Source organism: Crocodylus porosus, unplaced genomic scaffold (genome assembly GCF_001723895.1).
Source record: "Crocodylus porosus isolate Cpor-Errol unplaced genomic scaffold, CroPor_comp1, whole genome shotgun sequence".
NCBI classification, from domain to species: Eukaryota; Metazoa; Chordata; order Crocodylia; family Crocodylidae; genus Crocodylus; species Crocodylus porosus.
Window position 1 is genome coordinate 17,779,585 of NW_017728907.1, and position 18,796 is coordinate 17,798,380.

Sequence of the window (18,796 nt, forward strand, 5' to 3'; positions counted from 1 at the left end):
CGAGCCCGACGCCGCTCGCCGCCGTGCCCGGGCCCGGCAGCCGGGGGGGCCGCTGGCCGCCCTGCACTTCTCCGGCAGCCGGGAGCAGCTGCTGGCGCGGCCCCGCGTCCTGGCCGAGGCGCCCCGCCACCGCTTCACCGTGGAGGTGTGGGCCAAGCCCGAGGGCGGGCAGAGCAACCCGGCGGTGCTCGCAGGTAAGCGCGGGGGCGGGGGGGCACTCCCACGAGCCCACTCCCTGCCCCCGTCCCCCAGCTCACCCTGACCCCTAAGCCTGCCCCTTCTCCCAGCTCCTGGGGACAGCGGGGAGGGTGTAGCTGAGGCAGAGGCAGCACCTGTCACGGGTGAGGTCGCACCTGGCAGGGGAGACACCATGATCAATCAGGTGGTTTTCCCAGGGTAATTGTCTCTGATATGTCCTCCATAGGAGGTCTATATTGAGCAGATTCCTTTTGGTATTGGGTGGTGGAACTGGAGCGTGCTCCATCCACTCCATGCATTGACCTGGTATTGCAGTGCTTTCAGGACCGGTGCAAAAAAACAGGGGGAAAAAAAAAAAAAAAAAAAATCCATTCAGCCCCACCCCGAGAGCCAAGGAGCAGAGCTCTGTGGCCCCTGGAAAGCGCTTTGCTGCTTGGCCTTTCAAGGGTCAAAGGGGCACCGTGGGTTACCTTGTGCTGGCATTTGCCCCAGTGCGAGGCACGGAGGGCCTGGCCATTCTTAGTCAGCAGCACAGAAGAGCTGTTTGGGCTGGTGGCCGTGAGTGCGCAAGGTGCGGAGCTGTGGGGGCTGGGGCCTGCTCCTCAGGGGATGCAGAGACACGGTTCCCCAGGGTAATTCTGCAGGGACCCAGAGCTTCCTGTAGGCACCCCTTGGCCAGCGCGTCCTGGAGAATGGCACCAGGGCTGCCAGGCAATAGGAGCCGTGCCAGGGCTGATGGTCTCTATGGATGAAAGGCCAGGCAGATGCCAATGGGCTGCTGTGTTGCCTTAAAACAGAAGTATCGATCTTTCCCTTTGGGGAGTTGCACTGAACTTGCCCCTTGGGTATATGAGCTCTGTTCCTACTCTGAAGTAAGGGACTCCACGCCCAGAAGGTTTGGGCACTTCTCTGAATCTTCCAAAAACTCTGCATGCCTTGTAGCTTAGGAGACCTGTTAGGAAAAGTCTCCGTCTTGTGAGGTTTGATAACTTCTGTACCACCTGGCCAGGAACACTTTGAGGCTAACATCCATCCTGATCTTTTGGAAATCCCAGACCTAGGAGGGGTGGGGAGAAGGAGGCTGCAGGAGAGGAGGACTCCATTTCAAATGGCAAAAGAGTGGTGGGAAGGGTTAATCAAACATTTTGATCTATTAAGCAGTTTTGGGTGAAGATATGGATCAGTTCTTACTGTATACAAGCGGGTTGGTTGGTCTATTCAGCTTAGAGCAAGCTGACCTCTCCCCTGCACTCCTCTGCTCTTATAGCCATCATCATCACAGTAAAAATTTTGCCATTTAGGAATATATGAAGAATAGTATGCACATACAGGAACCAAACCTCATCTAATTTCCAGCTGTCTGAGCTGTGGCAGGTGGCAGCTGTGGCCATGACACCTGGAGTTAATCTAACCAGTTACCATGCCATCTCTGTGGGATCCCTTTAATGAAATACTGCCTGTTTTCAGGAGAGATGGGCCTGAAACAGCCCCTTCTTTCCAAGCCCAAACATCACTCAATGCTGGGGAAGTTTAGATCCAAATCTGGATCCCTTCCAGACTCTTTAGCCTGGACTATTATCTAGTTTTTATGTTTCCTTTCATCAGCTGGTTCTGGGCTAAGTAAAGCGAGTAGTTGAAAGGCTTCTTTTGGGGCATGTCCTGAGCGAATAAGGCTCCTTTAAAAAAACCCTGCTGCATTCCTTTCTTCTGTAGGCCAGGGGGCTTTTCCCATTCTTTCCCACTTGAGTTAACCACTGCTGCTTTCCCACATTCCCAGCCTCATTTGGCAGGCTCCTTCACTGAGTCCCCTTCAACAGAGCACAGCGGCAAAGTTCCTCCTGGTGTTTGTCCAACGAACCCCATGGGAGGCCTGGCCAGAGGGAATCCGTGGCTGGTGACCACTGGGTGGCACTATTGCTGCACACAAAGGGGCCTAGCCTGGTCTTTCTGTAGCAGGAGGGAAGGAATCCTACAGATGGGGATTCCAAGGGGAGATCCTCACTCTGCACCTGTGCTGGGGGACACCTTCCCCCTAGCCAGCTCTTTGCCAGCTGACTACACAAGGGGAGAGAAGTGAAGGGGTTTGCAGGCTGAGTGTTTCCAAGAAGCTTTCCACAGTTCACTTGTGTCACTGAGGTTTGTACCAATGAAAGGTGTTGCCTTGACATCCATGGATATATAAAGTCTCTATTTATTAGACAGAGTGGGATGAGCACTGAGAGCAACATCTGGGCCAGCTTCTCTCATGCCTGAAGCCACAGCCTGATTTGGAGGCACCCCTCCTAGCAACATAGGGAAAACTGGCTTGCAGCCCTGCAGTTCTCAGCCTCTCTGCTAAGGTTGCCAACAAGGGTGTCTGACATGTTGGCAGCTTTTGTGATGCAGACACTTGTGGGAACCAAGGCTGCAGGCTTCTTTGGTACGGGCCAAGGAACTCCCAGCAGGGTCTGACAGCTTAGGCCAGGAGTCAATAACCTACTGCCTGTGGACCTTTGGATTCGGCCTGTGGAACCTTGACTTCTACGACCTCTGGCATGTGGGGGCTCTGCCTGCGCCGGACCGCTGTCGGGCACTGGGGCTTCAGCAGAGGGAGAGCTCTGCCTCTGCTGACGGTAGGAAAAAGAGGTAGACAGGTGCTAGCACCCACCCCCTTCAGACCAAAGATGAGTCATTCTGGCCCTCTTCTGGAAAACATTGCCAATCTCTAGCTGAGGCCAAAATCTGCTGTGGATGGGGAGATCACCAAGTAGAAGGAAAACAGGACAGATGGGTCTGCATGCTGTTGTGAAGGTGTGACCTGACTGCCTTCGGGAATGAGTCACTTGTCTGATGGTCGATTGAGCTGCACAGGTCGGTTGAGCTGCACATGATGGGTATCTGGTTTGATGTAGGAACACTAATGAAGACTTGGGTCAGGTGTGATATAAATACAGCCAACCATCAAGACTGAGGTCTTGTACTCCAAGGGAAAAGCCTCAGGACTGACGGAAGGCTATGCACTTACCCAAATTCAGTGTAAGCAATGCTTGTTAGCTGCAGGATCTGCCTGCTCTAGGCTTTTCCCATCTCATTAAGGCATCATACCTTATTTCTCAGAGGGCTCCAATAACAGCGTGGAAATGGACATGGAAGTGCATCTGATCCCTTCAAGTGTGTTTTATAAGCCTCAAAATTAACAGTTCCTAGGCATTTTTACCATTTATGCAGTAAACTGGAGTACAATTAATTTGGCAAATAGACAGTGAGGTCTAAGAGTTCCTGCGTGTTCACACAATTCATGCACTTAAACATGCTAATAATAGATTGCACTGGATGTACATTTATATACACACACATATACACAAATTAAATATACATAATATAAAATCACACACGTGTTGATTAGAGCTGATGTCAGGAACTACAATGAAATAGTTTACAGGTTTATATGCCTGTGTGCATGTGTAAATATGCCAAGACTAGGGGCTGGTGTGTGATGTGTGTAGGGTCAGGAACTGCAGTGAAACAGTTTGCAAGTTAATGGCTTTCATTTTTGGAGATGGATGATATTCCTGGGCATAAGTATTGCTCCTGTCATCTCTACACCTCACACAGAGTGTGACTGTTGGGTCTTTCTTTTGTCCTCTCTCCTTTAGGCCCGCTGTAGCTCAGAAGGATTCCCTCCACCAAAAGAAACTCCACTCAGTCTAAAATAAGAGCAGCTGGAATGTATTTTTTCCATTAGTTTGGCAAGAGTTTTCCATAGCAGCAGGAATTCCCTATTTCTCTGAGCAATAGCAACATCTCTGCTGCAGTAGCAGCAGCAAGGCCTGGATGACAAGAGACAGGGGCTGTGAGGGTGGGAAGGAAAAGGAAAAGCCATGCAAAAGGAAACAGGAACATGCTGTTAATTGTGCCATGTGCTTGCCTTGTAATGGGTTGCATTGCCTTCCCACCCTGTGTGCAGGAGTTTGAGGCATGTGGTGGGCCCTGCCAATAGATCAACAGTGCAGCTGTGTGCACCTAGATATCTGGTGTGCAGGTGTTGGGTTTTAGATGGAATCACTAGCCAGATTCTTTCAGGAGGTGGGGCACGTGCTACGGGGGGGGGGGAGGTTCTTCATGACCACTGGCACTCACTTTAGAAGTTATAACAAGCCTCCAGCTCCAATGCTTGAATCACTCACTCACTACTCTTGCTTCTCACACTGTCACTGTCTGATTCTATCCCTCTCCACAGCTGGTAGCTCTCTGCATGGACATGCACATATATGTGTCTGCAAGCATGTGCACAGTCATGGCAGTGTGGGCTGGAGTTTGCTAGATGGAGATAGCCTTGCCACTGGAAGTGCTTTAGCTCAAGTTGAACTTGCACCTGTTCTCAGTCTGTGCAGTCTTCTTTTCACCCATGACAATAGAGGTGGGCAAAGAATATGTCACAAGTGATGTCCTGCAGTGGCCTTCAGGCTTGTCAGGGTTCTGATTTACTGGGGATGCTACACGTGGCCCTGGAGTACTAGGGAGAAGGTGGGAGGACTGGATCCTTTTCTTGTTCCTAGTACCTGCTAATCAGTCACATGGGTTTATCACTTGTGGTCCCTTTCCTGTAACTTAGTATCTTCATATGTTAATAATTCTTCCCTCAGCTGGTTCTGTTGCACCAAAGATTATTCCTTTTTTGCTGACATATGGAGTTTGGCTTTGCTGTGATGTTCCCTTGCATACACTCATCCCATATGCAGGCCTCCATCCTTCCCTGTCCAGCCCTGTCATTCCTGCATCATTAGCCCTTAATGCTTTGGTAGTAATCTGTGTGAGGGAGTGGCACTGCACATCTATCTTCTGGCTTTTGCTGTCACTGATAGTTAATCTCTTTGTTCCATGTGTCATTTCCATTCTTTCCCTCCTATCTTTGGTAACAGCGAAGAATTTTTCTAAGTGATGTCATTTTGTTTTGGAATAGTTCACACACAACCTGTAGCCGCAGTCTTCTTTTTCTTAACTAGAACTGTGGGTAAAATTTGGAGATGAGTAAAAGGCTCAGTTATGCTCCCTTGATACGTTTCCTCAGTGGCCTATTAGACTGGTAAGTGGTGAAGGGGCTGCTTGATGGGTTAGAATCAACCTTGCGCAAAACCAGCCCACCTCAACAACAGCTCCTGGTTTCAAACCAGAGCATTGCTCTAGAGTAGTGTTCTGTTGTTTTTCATTTAAGTGTACAGTACTGCAAAAGAACAAGTCCAACAAAAACTCTGGGAGTTTGCTTTCATCTTTCTGTAGCTGTCTTTTAGTATTCACTAGATTCACTGGTTCCCAGTGTGTAGCCCCAGTTCCCTTTTTTTTAACTCTTTGCTGCTTGTTAGAAGCATTCAACAAATGGTCAGGGATTTGTTCCTGCTCTAGAACCTCAGAAGTTTTAGTGACTAAGATTTCTTTTGGGTCACTCCCCAGCTTTCCTTTGCTAGAAAGCTAGCACAGCATGTAGCTGTTATAGGTTCTGTCCCTAAGGGTAGGACCACTTATTCATTCCAAACCAATTGCTTACAAATCACGCCCCCGCTGCTGCCCCCACCCCTTCCCCACCTCCCCCATCCTGGGCCACTTCTTTAAATGGAATTTCCACTGACTGAATTTGTAGGACACCTTTCTTGGCATTTATTACTCAGTCATTATCCCTAATGAAATCCAAACAGATTATTCCTTTATCTACTCTCAATGATCCAGACTTAACACGCAGATTCCAGAGGTCTAGTTTTTGGATGGGTCCACTTTCCCCAGTCACTGTCTATTTGAGACCCATGAAGTGTTTCACTTTTGGCATCCCCTATTCCCTAACCTTTTTAGTATGTTTGGTCTAATAACTATTATATGTGAGCCAGTGTCCACTCTTCCCAGGCATTTCACAGATCCCATTACACAGTGAATAGCTAAACTCCCATTTCTGTTACTTAACTGCCAAACAAATGCCATGGGATCAAGGGACTGATCTCTGTGTTGTCTAACTTTGCCTCTTCAGCTTGGAGTCCCACAAGTTTCCTAAACTAGAAGAGGGACTGTCAGTAATGTTGCACGGTGTCCTCACCAGCCACATCTTTATAACAGTTCTTGTTTTTGTGCCCAGTTTTTTCACATACCAGCATTCACTTGAACTGCTTCCTTTAACTTTTGTATCCATGCCAATTTCCCTTGTTCCGCAAATTGAATTCATCACTCTAATCATTCAAAAATGTCACAAACTATATTAGATTTCTCTTCTTCCATCATATGTACGTGAGACCCAGAGCTGTACTTACTACACTTTCCTTACAAGTGGCTGCTCCATGTTCTGGTACAAGGAGAGATTCTACTTCCAGGGTGTCCCACATTCTCTTAGAGTATCCCTGGCTTTCCATTACGGACCTCAGTCTGCAAGTCCACACCCAGCTAAGCATGAAAAAAACGGTCTGTTGCCAGTTTATTCTGGAAGTCTTTGTTGGTATCTCAGTGTGCCTGGAACACAAGTCTCCACAGGTCCTCTTTTGGCCTGTGTGGCATCTTTTCTTTCCCTAGTCTCTCACCTCTGTGCCAGCCAACTCTAATTAGTGGCTGGTTCCAAACCACATGTCCAGGGCATGTACCTGATCTGGATAATGCATGTTCTTTTCTGGGGGAAAGTTCTCCAGTGCCATCCGACCTGAGCTGTGCAAGCTAGCTGGTTGAAAAGCTCCTTTATGGCCTATCTTTCTATTTGTTCATTTGGGCCATGGTGCTGGATTGAGCATACCTCAAAGGTGGTAGGTTTTACATTAGTTAAACTTGTCCTTTGTCCTCTGAGCCTTGGTGGGTTACAAACAAGATGGGAAACTCTAAATATCTTAGCCAAGTCCTTAAACTGGCCCTGTTCCACATCCAAGCATCTGACTTTTACCTTGGGCTGTGACCGTTTAATCTTCTCAAGACAGTTTCTCAGCTTGAGTCTTATCCTGCAGCTCATCTTTTTTAGCAAGTTCAAATTTAGTAAAAGCATTCCCAGCCTTCCCTGTTTCACGGAAAACTTTCTGGTCCCTGGCAATTAGGTTTCTGGTTACCAGGTTGGTATGACTTACGGTCCCAAACTGGGCAAGTTGTGGCTGGATTTTCCAGTCTCTCTGGACACTCTCTTCCAACATGGATTTCATCTCCACCTGCAAGTCTTCATTTCAACCTGTTTAGGGAAACTTTCAAATGACACCTAAAATCCTTCTGTAAAGGCTCCAGCTCTTGTTTTAGAGCATATTTAATATTCTGTGGGCTGTGAGCACCTCCCTCATTTCTCCAGCTTGGGTCAACAGGAATGCCAGCTTGCAGTGTCTCTGACAGTCACATCCCAGACATGATATCAGTATTGTTCCCTTGCCTGCTCCCCAACCCCTTTTTAAAATCTGAGTGATTAGTAACATTTTTGGCCCCGTGACAATTTGTGAGGAAAAATTAATCACAGAGACAGGCATAATTTGATTAAAGCTACTAAAACGATGTCAGCCTGAGTTGGAACAGTGTCACACCAGTGCTGCACTAAGATGGATATGCTACTCCTTGTTCAGGATCCCACCTGATCTGGATGTGGTTTGGCTTCCTTAGTATTGCTGGCTTATTGCAGCATTATGCATTTGCCGATAAGCTTTGCCACTCATCCCCTAATTTAAGAGATGGCATATCCAGAGATGCTGCTACTCCTTTCACTACAGCGCTGCCTGGCACCATACTGAGGTGATGACATGTTCTCCTGGGACCAAAATTTCTAAACTGAGACAAAATCCCAGTTTTTAAAATTCCATCAGAATGCCAGCATGTTATTGGTTGAGCTGGCCTTGCCCTGGCCAGACCAGGACATTTGGTGGCTGTATCTCTGATGCCATCAGGCTTGTATGCAAAGTCCCATTTCCCTGAACAGAACAGGAATCAAATAACAGGAGAACTTTCTTTGCCTGTGGTTCCAAACCTCTTTTTATCCAGCACTCAGCCCAGAATCTTTCTCAACTTTATTTCAAATATACCTTTCATGGTGTTTCTAGGTCTGTCAGGTACTTCTTTGCTGCTTCCCATCTTGACTTTTCTGCTCTTTCTGTCTCTCTTTCACAGACATACTCTTTCCCCTCCACCCTTCGTTTAGAGCAGTGGCATGTGCCTGTGTTGGGGATGGAGCTGCCTCTTGTTAAAAATGCCTGGTTACATAAAGGAGCTTAATGACTTCTTACTGTAAGCATATGAGAAAAGGATGGTGGCAACCACCCCAGTTTCAATGAAGTTTAACTTAACTTGTTACAAAATATTAGCAGTGTCTGGCATAGATGGCCAGGAGGCTGGTTTGTTTATGAGACCTGGCAGGAATGAGTAGGGTCACATTAACCTGTTTCTGCACATTTCCCTTGGACAGATTCCAAAGGCTCATGATGAGTAGCTGCTACTCCTGCTTCCGCTCATCTCTGCCCAGGCCTCCTTGAAATAGTGATGACCATAGAACGGGCAGCTACAATTTTCCCGGGAAACAAATATGCCAGAAGAAAGCAATGACGCCAGTGGAGGAATGGAAACTATGAGCTTTCCAGATAATTACTGCTGCTTAATTTGTGTGCATAGTGCCTAGAGATCACAGTGGTGGACACTCTGGATATGCAACAGGGAATAAAGCCAGGATTGGGATGGCAGGGGGTGCTGTTTAATTCATGCACCAGCTGCTTAGATACCACGGTGATGAGCAAAGTGTATATGCAATAGACAGAAAGGCAGGCCTGGAAGTGTGTTGGTGTAACTGTGTGTGGAGAAGCTTACACAAATTATATTTCAAGTCTTAGTTCTAGTCTACAAGCCAATTTAGGCATGCCAGTGGAGGTGCTCTTAAATTTAGTGTGTATTGGTTTAGTCTGCACCTTCTAATCCCAGCAAATTAAACGTAAATTACAGGTGCAAACCTGGTTTGCATCAGTTTTATTTTGTCCATGCTGGGGGTTACCCTGTTGCACATCTGTTTAATCTATGTAAGTTAATCCAATACAACATCTGCATGTAGACAAGGCCTCAAAAACAGGCAGAGATCCCATAATAGAGAATGAGATGAGGAAGCCAGGCCAAGCTGGGGGCTTAGATGGGGACTGAGGTTTAGGATCTCTTTGGAGTTCCTCAAGCAAAAGAAAAAGCTATGTGTGCTATGCATGTGTATAACACTGCAGTGCCTGCTGTCTGGCTCTGTCTACTTGGGGGAGCTTTCACATCTGGAAGAGATTTATTTTGGTGGTGAGTGAGAGGGCAAGGGGCTGGGAGCTGCAGGGAAGGAGGTGTTGTTGTTTAAGAGTTTATCATGAAGTCTCTCTTCAAGGCGGGCTCCCAAGGCATGATTCAGAAACACCCCATCTCAGCCTGTATACTGGATTTTCAAGATGGTTTGAATTCCATTTTGTCATCTTGAGCTGAAGGGGGTGGGGGGGACATTCTTAGGCCAAGAATTCCCAAGATTTTTAAAAAGTACTTAGCAATTTGGGTGCTTGGACAGAGACACTTTGAAGTGCTGAGCACCTCCTTTATGAAAATTGGGTACCTTCAAGATGACTCACATCAGGCTCCCAAATGTCAGCAAACTCTGAATCACCAATTACTTGTAAAAAAAAATATGCCAAATTTGTTTACAAGCAAAAGTGGCCCTCCTTTAACAGAAGGTGTAATCATCAAGTTGTTTAGCTAAATTGTTGCAGAAGGCAAGGTGGACATTCTGGCTTCCAAATAAACCCAGGACATTTCAGAATAGCTCTAATTAGTTTAGTGCTCAATACTGTAGCAAATGGCAGCTCTGTAAAGTTTCAGGCTCCTGAGCAGGATGACCCACAGCATGTCAAGCTGTCCTGATTTAAAATAGCTGCAAACATATGATTCAGTCCCTTATAATGACTGATGCCCAGCCTAACAGTGATAGATTTACCCCTGGATGAATCAGGGCTATATTTGTCACACTTTCAAGATGCCTGCCTATAAACACCTGCTCATTCCTCATGTTTTAATGTGCATGGCTCCAGGTTTAAGCCCTGTATTCATATGAGTCTGTAGCCTAAGTGCCTTAGGAGCTGAAGTCTGATTTCTAATGTGACAATGACATTTAGAAGTCATGCCTGTGAGCTTCACTGAAAGGCATTTTTTCCATAATTTTATTCAATATGCACAGCAGGTGCAAAGGAACCTGAGGCCAAATCCATCCGTGGTGAAAACCACCTACTATTAAGTTACACCTGGGAGAAAGCAGGGAGACCTGCAGACTGTATGGCTGTAGAGTGTGGGTAGCTCGCATTACACCTGCTCTTGCAAGAAGGGACTGAGTCCCTCCATTTTTTGCTCCCTTTCTGACCCTTGCCTGTCTGTGCTGAATGCATGACTGAAAAGAAAACTGGAGCATAAAGGAAAGCCATAAATCTGCCTGGACGCTGTTGGGAAAATGATTCCCGGAGGAGTCTCTTTTGCTTTGGGCTGCTGCATTCTGATTCTTAAAAGCTTTGGCCCACAGATAAAAAGCTTAGCGTCTAATCCCATCCCAGAGGAACGCTATACAGAGACTGCCTCAAGACCACCTCCATTCGCCTCAGATTTTCTCCCTCTCCTCTCACACCTTCCATTTGTTTTTCCCCCTTTCATTTACTTTTCCCTTGCTCCATTATTCTGTCCATTTCCTTGCTTCTCTCTCTGTTCCTCCACCTGCTTGGGGAAGGCCATGCTAATTGCTTCTGCAGATGGCAGTGGCCCCAGGCAGAACACCCAGAGGTTCGTTGTCTGGACTTGGATCAGGTTAATTTACGCTTGTGTGTTTAACCTGGCCAAAACTTCCCCTCCTTTCCCCTCCCCAAAACATAAAAACAGATGACATGTGTTTTGAGTTATCGCTTCTGGTGTTGCTTTCCTGGCCCATGCTGCCACTTTAAATAGCTCTTCGTTCCCCTGAAAGGCAGTGGGGCTTTGTGGGTTGGCTAGCTCACAGCAGTGGCCTGATAGTGCCCAAGGACTCCATCAGTGGAAAGTTCCCCAGCAGACCAAGTTGCATGGGGTTCCCTTGGCATATCTTACAGTGAATTTCAAGGTAATTCAAAGCTTTCTTAGACTGGTGCCTTCTGCCTGCCAGCTTGAGTTCCAGCTGGGCAGCTTTACCAAGGAAGTGCCTTGCGAGTCACAGCTCCATCTGGAGCAGTGTGAGGCTCAGAAGAGTAGTCTCTGCCAGTAAGAACTATGGCACTGGCAGTGTGAGATTCCAGGCAGCAGTTCTGTGACAACACCAGATGTTGTGCCAGATGTGGAAGCTTCCTTGTGGTAGTGCCAAGAGCCATTTAGTTATCTTCCAAGAGAATGTAATGTTCAGCTCTTGCCAACGCTTGCCAAGAACCTGGGTCATGCCCTAGTGCCTGAAGATGCTGGGGCAAGAAGGGAAAGCAGGACCGGCACTGGAAAGGAGAGGCCAGCTGTGTTTAAAAGCTGGATTGAGATGGGGTGGAGGGAAATCTCTGGAGAGCAATGAGCAACATCATGGAAAGGCTACAGCATCATGATAGGCACCAGTGCATGAAGTCCCCTTGATCATGTAGCAGTGTCAGAGCGTCATTTTGCTCAGTAGTAGAATGAGGGTATAAGAGGAGATGCCATTGATTTAATCTCACTCATCCTCCTAGTGTTCTCCTTGGTTTCTGTGAGCAGGGAGAAGCCCACCCCCATGGACTGTGGTGGCAATGTCATCTCTATATTCTGCCTCCTGCATCCCTCCGGAGCTCCTCTACCACTACTGCTCTCTGGGGTTCCTACTCCACCATGGGAGAGGGGTAAGGGGGTGGCTGTGCTCTACCAGCTTCTCCTCCCTTCTAACCCAACAGAGCAAATCTGTCTGAGATCCAGCTTCCAATGGAGGGGGAGTGGGGCCAAGTCCACTGCCTTCCCCCAGCTGCCTTTGTGTTATGTATCTTGGCATTCCTCACTTTGGTGTGTTTTATCTTACAAGGTCTCCTCTCTCCTACCATCCTACAGGTGTGTTTGACAATTGCTCCCATGCGGTCAGCAACAAGGGCTGGGCCCTGGGAATTCACTTGTGGCAGCACCTAGGGAAGAAAGATGCCCGCTTCTTTTTCTCTCTCAGGACAGACCGGATGAAGAGAGCCACTGTAGTTTCTGGGTACCACCGATATCGACCCAATACCTGGACCCACGTGGCTGCTACCTATGATGGGCAGTGGATGACTCTGTACCTGGATGGGGTGCAGGTGGGCAGAAATGACCAGCAAGCAGGTGCCTTGCACAGTGCCTTCATGGCCTCCTGCCGCACCTTGATTCTGGGAGGGGACACTTCTGAGGATGGGCACAACTTCCGTGGACACCTCATGTCCCTGGCTCTCTGGAACATAGCCCTGCCCCAGGACAGGCTGCAGCGTGGCTTCTTACAGGTGACTGAGGGTGGGGATGCTGCCTTGGTGCTCAGCACTAGCTTTGCCCGCCTGGAGGAGCAGTGGGCAACATTCAAAGATGGAGGTTACCCTCTGCTTGAGAACCTCCCAATGCCAGAACCTGATGTTCTCTTTCCACTAGCACCCCCTGAATGTGGGCAAACGGTCTGTGACAACGTGGAGTTGATCTCCTACTACAACAGGCATTGGCCGCTGCGCAGTGAGAAGGTGGTCCGCTACCGTGTAGTCAACATCCACGATGACCACGGGCTCCAACCTACCGTCAGCCGGGAGCAGATCTCACGTCAGCACCAGGCCCTGAGTGAAGCCTTCAGTCGTTACAACATCACCTGGCAGCTGACTCTCCATGAGGTCTACAACTCCTCATTGCGCCACCGCACGGTCCTAGTCAACTGCGAGCCCAGCAAGATCGGCAATGACCACTGTGACCCTGAGTGCGAGCACCCTCTGACTGGCTATGATGGGGGTGACTGTCGTCTGCAAGGGCGTTGCTTCTCCTGGAAGAGGCGGGATGGTATCTGCCACATGGAGTGCAACAACATGCTCGATGACTTTGATGATGGAGACTGCTGTGACCCCCAGGTGACTGATGTCAGGAAGACCTGCTTTGACCCTGACTCACCTGAACGGTAAGCTGAGGGAGGTTTGCGGTCAGGGTAGACACAGGTTTGAAGTTCCCACACAACCATACTCTGGAAATCAGTACCCCATGGTGTTCCAGTCTTGGGCTCCCAAGCTACCCCCCAGCTCTGTCAGTGAACCTCTGGGTGCATCCAGCCCACCCATGTCCCTCCATGTTTAGACCTGGGTTCCTGTTGCCCACAGTTCTTCCAAGTCCTGCCCCTTAGCAGCCCCTGCTATTCTGTCCTTAGCTGGAGCTCTTCAAAGTCATCTGATTCCTGACCTGCTGTTTGTTCACCACTGTTGTGAGACATCTCCATCCTCACACAGCCTCCAAATCTATCTTGGCGCACTTTATTCCTGATTTGCAGTATTTCTGCTATTCCAATTCTGAGAGAAGATTACCATTTACTCACTTCACAGTGGTGTTTTTTGTTGTTCCCGTTGTTGTTGTGAATAGTGCATAAATATCTAGTAAGTCAGAAGAGTCAAAGGTCTGCTTGGACCAAATGGCCCATTTGGCTAGCATGGCAAAGGGAGACAGTTTCTGTAGCCAGTAGCATACAGGGGATTGAAATGGCTGGCATCATGTCCAGAGGCTTTTGTCTCCCCAAACTGAATGACTGTGTTCCCATTTACAGCTGGATTGACTGGGATCAGCCTGCAGTAGACTCTCAAAGCAAGCTTCAGACCTATGAAGCTATTGCAAGATGCCTTCACTGCTCTGCCACCCACTGCATCTGATGAGACCCAGAAAATGCATCTCACCTTCTATGTAACTGCGACCTGTAACCAGGTCATCAGAGATGAGAACTGAGCATCCAGGGAGAGAACTTGTCTAATTTAGGGCTCCCCTGATTCACTTGTTGCCTGCTTGCTTGTGGCAGACAAAATGCTAGGGCAGCATGGAAAAGCCAGATTGTGCTAATGAATCACTCTTTCTTTTTGTTTAAATGAGCAATGGAGATAGATGGAGAATTTCATACACACATCTTCAGCAATCTCCATAGTTATCTTTAATAACTGTCCCCTTCAGTCAGCCAGATCTTCTCAGCGCAAGTGTCTTTGGAGTGGAATTTCCTTGGCACATTTTTTAAATTTCTTCTTTAAAAAAAGAAAAGAAAAGAGAGAATAGTAGGAACTTCAACTCTCTGGAGTTTCTAAGTTCTGCAGAAAAGCTGGCAATAGCACGACCTAATTCCATAATGTGAAAACATATGGTGACCCCCCATTTCCTCACACAATGCCCTATCCCACGCTTAAAGGGGAAGGGCCTTATTATTCCTTAAGAACTGCAGGAGACAAAGTTGAAGTCCTGTCAGAGCAAGACCCCCCCGGAAGCTGTGCAAGGTCCTAACTCCTTTCCCAGGCCCCTTGACCTGGGTCCTGTGCATCTATACCTTCTTCCAGAGGCAAGCAGTGTAGAGTGGGGAAAGGAAATAGATTCTACCCCATCTCTTCTTTGTAACTGAGTGGGGTTGACTCCCACTGAGCCCATTATTTCTCTGAGAAGCCTCACAGGCCACAGTTATCCATACAGAGGGACCATATCTGGATTAAACTCTCCCTGAGCTCCTTGGCAGCTTGGCTGTTAAGTGCAACACCATCAATCTGGTTGTAAGAGGTGTCTTTTTCCAGCTGTCTCTGCAGGGCACTTGGCCAGCAATGGAGCAGCCACCATTAATCATTATTGCTGCTATTATTATTACTTACTAGCATGGGCCAACAACATGCTAGCTGGTGGGAACCCAACAGCCTTGCAAGAGGGGCCAGGAATCCCTGAAAGTACCCTAGGTTGCCTTCTCCGTGGGCATCTTCTCTGGCTTATCAAGTCTCCATCTTTTCCTTTTGGGTACCCAACCCCCCAGGAGAGGGAGCCTTCAGAGTATGGAGGCAGAGAGGGGTACAGACAGTAAAGGGCAGCATATGCAGCAGCCATCTCTTGCCCTTCCATTCCTAAGGCTCCAGTGGCATCAGCATGAGGCTTTTATGCAGACATCCCCTAGTCTGTTTGCACCTTCAGGTCTTGTTGACCAGGCAGTCGAGGTAGCTGAGTAGTCCTGGACAACCTGCAGTAGCCCTGTGCTTTACAGGCTAAAGGCTAGAGACTGATCCCTTGAGCTATGTTAAACAGCATCTGCAGTGTTGCTTTATTGTCTTCAAATGGGGAAACAAGGAAAGCCTAGAGTAAGGCACTGCTCAGAGTATGTGAGCGTGCTGGAATCGAGCCTCTTGTGAAAATCCTTGTGGGGATCGTCCTTGGCAAGACACCCAGAGGTTCTGACCAAAGCCACATGTTGCCAGTGTGCTCCTAGACACTTTTTTCCCTGATAAATGTCTGCTTTTGGTCTCCAACTGTGTTGGCACTCAGCAGTGTCACTATTAAGGGGTGAGCAGGACACCAGTTTAGGGCACCAGCTTAAGAGAGGGTGCTGATATGGCTTCCTTCCCTGAATCTTTGCATGGCAGGCACAGCCCTGCACTGCCTGGCTATTTGAACTGGGCAGGTGGTCCCATATCCAATAGCGGATCTTGGTGGGGAGGGAGGTAAAGTGATGTTCTCCCTCCTGGGGAGGCTTTGCCCTGAGCCTTCCTGAGTGGGTTGTTCCCCATGCTGCCTGTCCCTCAACCACAGCTCTCCTCCCACTCTCTCTTCTCCTCTCCCCCACAAGCCGCTCTTCAGTAGTCAGCATAATTCAAGGCCTTGCCTCTCACTTCCAGCTCCAGGTGCTGAAAGAACTTGTGATGCCTCTCGTAGTGATGGAGTACTTTTTAAAAAGAAAAGAGCATGTGTTGGTTTCTGGTGGGGAACTATCATTTCTTCTCTGTACATGAAAACAAATGGGTTTGCTTGAACTTAGGTTCTGTTCAGAGGTAATCTTTAAACCTGGTGCATATCAACCAGAAAAGGGGAGATATCAAGTTGTCTTCAATAGAGTTATCCCTCTGCTTTGGTAGGGAGCTAAGATGCAGCCTTATCTGAAGGAGAGAGTGATAAGGGAATGCAGAGAGACCTTTAGGGATCCATTGGACGCAGTCTTCCTTGCTGTGTCCTGGGCTTGTGTCCTGCACCCCTGGATGTTGAATATTATCCTTCTGCTCTTCTTGCTCTCTTTGAATGGGGTGCAAGTGACTTCACCGGACTTGAAGCAGCAGGGAACCAAGGCCTGTAGCCTTATCAATGCAGCCTATGTTTTCGAAGTGTTAGCCACTTTGGGAGCCTTGGTATCAGGAGGCTGAACTGGAGAACAGTTAAAAGGGAGACATTTTCAGGAAGTGTGAGCTTCCCCCTCCTCTGTATATCTGAGTCTCTACTTGCACACCCAACATTTCTAGTCACTCTTGAGCTGCATCCAGTCTCTGACAAAATTGTGTTGGATGAGATGTGAAGCAAGCAAGGCCCTTCAAAACCAAGCCCCAGCACACAGGCTTCAGAGCACATCATAAGGTATACACTCCTGTGCAAAGAAAGTATTAATGCATATGCCACCCAAGTGGCAGATCCACTGCCGCCATTGTGCCAATGATGGTGATGGATGTGATATTTGAATGCTTGGCCAGGGGACCTTGGCCACCCTGCTCTAGTGAGTGATGAGACGAAACAGGCACTTGCACAAATCTCCCAGAGTCAACAAGCAAAGCCATGACAAAAGCAGTCCTTTCCTTCCTGATTTTCTTCGGTATTCTCGCAATCAGAGAGGATCTGAGCCCAGCGCACCTTCTGTCAGTTGCACTGTCCAATGTACTTTTCTGATTGGGATGGGGAGAATACTGCCATGTTTTGTTTAGTCCTCTTATCAAGTTGGAGTCAATTGTTCCCTTTGTATTGGCCCATGTGTGTGTAAATGAGTGTGTGTGGACCTGGCTCTCTGTTGGAGAGGTTTTCGGTTGCACTGGCTACTTGTTAGGGTGATGCGAACAGGTCTCAGTCATTCCTGATTGAAAGCTCCATCTAAGTGGTGGATGCAATGAGGACTGTAGGATTCACAACAGACAGGACCTGATAGGATAAGGTTCAACATAGGGCTTCTGGGGCAAGTACTTCATCTCCCCTCTTCCTCTCAAGCAGCTCTGCCAGCTGGGCCCTGGGGTCACATGGGTGCTGGCCCAGCTCAGTTTTATTCATAAGCCAGGCTTTTATGTATCATCTGAAGGGCACTTATCACAAGTGGAAATATAGATATATAGATGATCTACTCAGGTCCCTTCTGACCCTACAAACTATGAAACTAAGGCAGACAGAGATGGAAAGCGGGCATCTGAAGGGTGATGGTTGGGAGATGGGTCAGAGGAAAAGAGAGCAGACCCTCCTAACCTTTGGCTTTCCTTACTCTTCTCCTTGCTTCTTGTTTCACTGGACTGAGAAAATACAAGGAGAAGACAAAAGAGGCTTTCTGCTCATGTTCATCTGTCCCCATAGTGCTCACCTGAGTAATACTGCTGGAATTCTGTTAGAGCCCTTCGTCATGAGAACTTCCTCCTGCGACGGAAACCTTCCAGATATCCTGTCTCTCAGGCTTTATGTTTTCAGAGTGCTCTTCAAGCATTAACTAATTAATCCTTGTTGCACTCTTATGGGATATTGTAGTCATTCAAGGATCCCAGGGCATTTTCCCAACAGCAGGGAAAATAAACCTGGTATCCTGGTTAAATGCCAGGACAATAATTCTGCCAACCTGACTTCTCTTGATTTGCTTTCTGCTCTCAGGTAGTTGTATCATGTTGCTGGGCACTGTCCAATGGCATTCTGCCTGCAGAAGTGGCTGGTGTGTTGGAGGTGATGGACTGATTCTTATTGTTTGTGGATAGTTAGCCAAGTGCTTTGATTTCACAGGTTTCATAGACATTAGGGCTGGAAGGGACCTTGGAAGATCATCGAGTCCAGCCCCCCGCCCAAAGGGCAGGAAGTCAGCTGGGGCCCTAGGATCCCAGCAAGACAAGCATCCAATTTCTCTTGAAGGTGTTCAATGTAGGTGCTTGAACCACCTCTGATAGCAGGCTGTTCCAGACCTTGGGGGCTCGGACAGTAAAGAAATTCTTCCATATGTCCAGCCTGAAATGGTCTCGCAGTAGTTTATGACCATTCAACCTTGTCATTCCTTGGGGCGCTCTGGTGAACAATCGTTCTGCCAGGTACTGGTGGTCACCCCTGATAAACTTATAGATGGCCAGGTCTATCTTAAAATCAAAGTGGTGTATATTGGTGCTGTTCTGTTGAAGTCAGTGACCAAATACCGGTGTATGCACAAGCAGAGAAGTTAGCCCTGCTGTTTTTTTAGGGAGTACTTCTGCTCAATTGGGACCTCAAAGAGTTGAATGTAAGGAGCTGTAATGCAGTGAAAGTTAAAGAGAAAAAGGGAGCGTGTAGAACTTAAAGAGAGGTCTTCAAAGTGGCAGCCAAGGGGAGAATTGAAACAAAAATGAAATTGAACTGAGAGAAGGCAGGACAATGGGAGACCTGTACTTAGATCCATGCAAAATCTTGTACTCCCATAATTGCAAAGGCGGTCAGGTCCTCCACAGGTGATTTATGCCAACTGAAGATCTTGGTCTAAGCA

The 18,796-nt window shown here is 48.0% G+C and overlaps 1 protein-coding gene across 1 annotated transcript in view; it reads left to right on the plus strand.

Moving 5' to 3' along the window:
• Positions 1-18,796, plus strand: part of PAPPA2 (pappalysin 2) — a 172,922-nt gene that overhangs the window by 915 nt on the left and 153,211 nt on the right. Inside the window, exons 2-3 of the mRNA XM_019530580.1 lie at positions 5-194; positions 12,184-13,246. Of these exons, the coding sequence (XP_019386125.1) occupies positions 5-194; positions 12,184-13,246 (1,253 nt within the window). The remainder of the gene's footprint in view (positions 1-4; positions 195-12,183; positions 13,247-18,796) is intronic.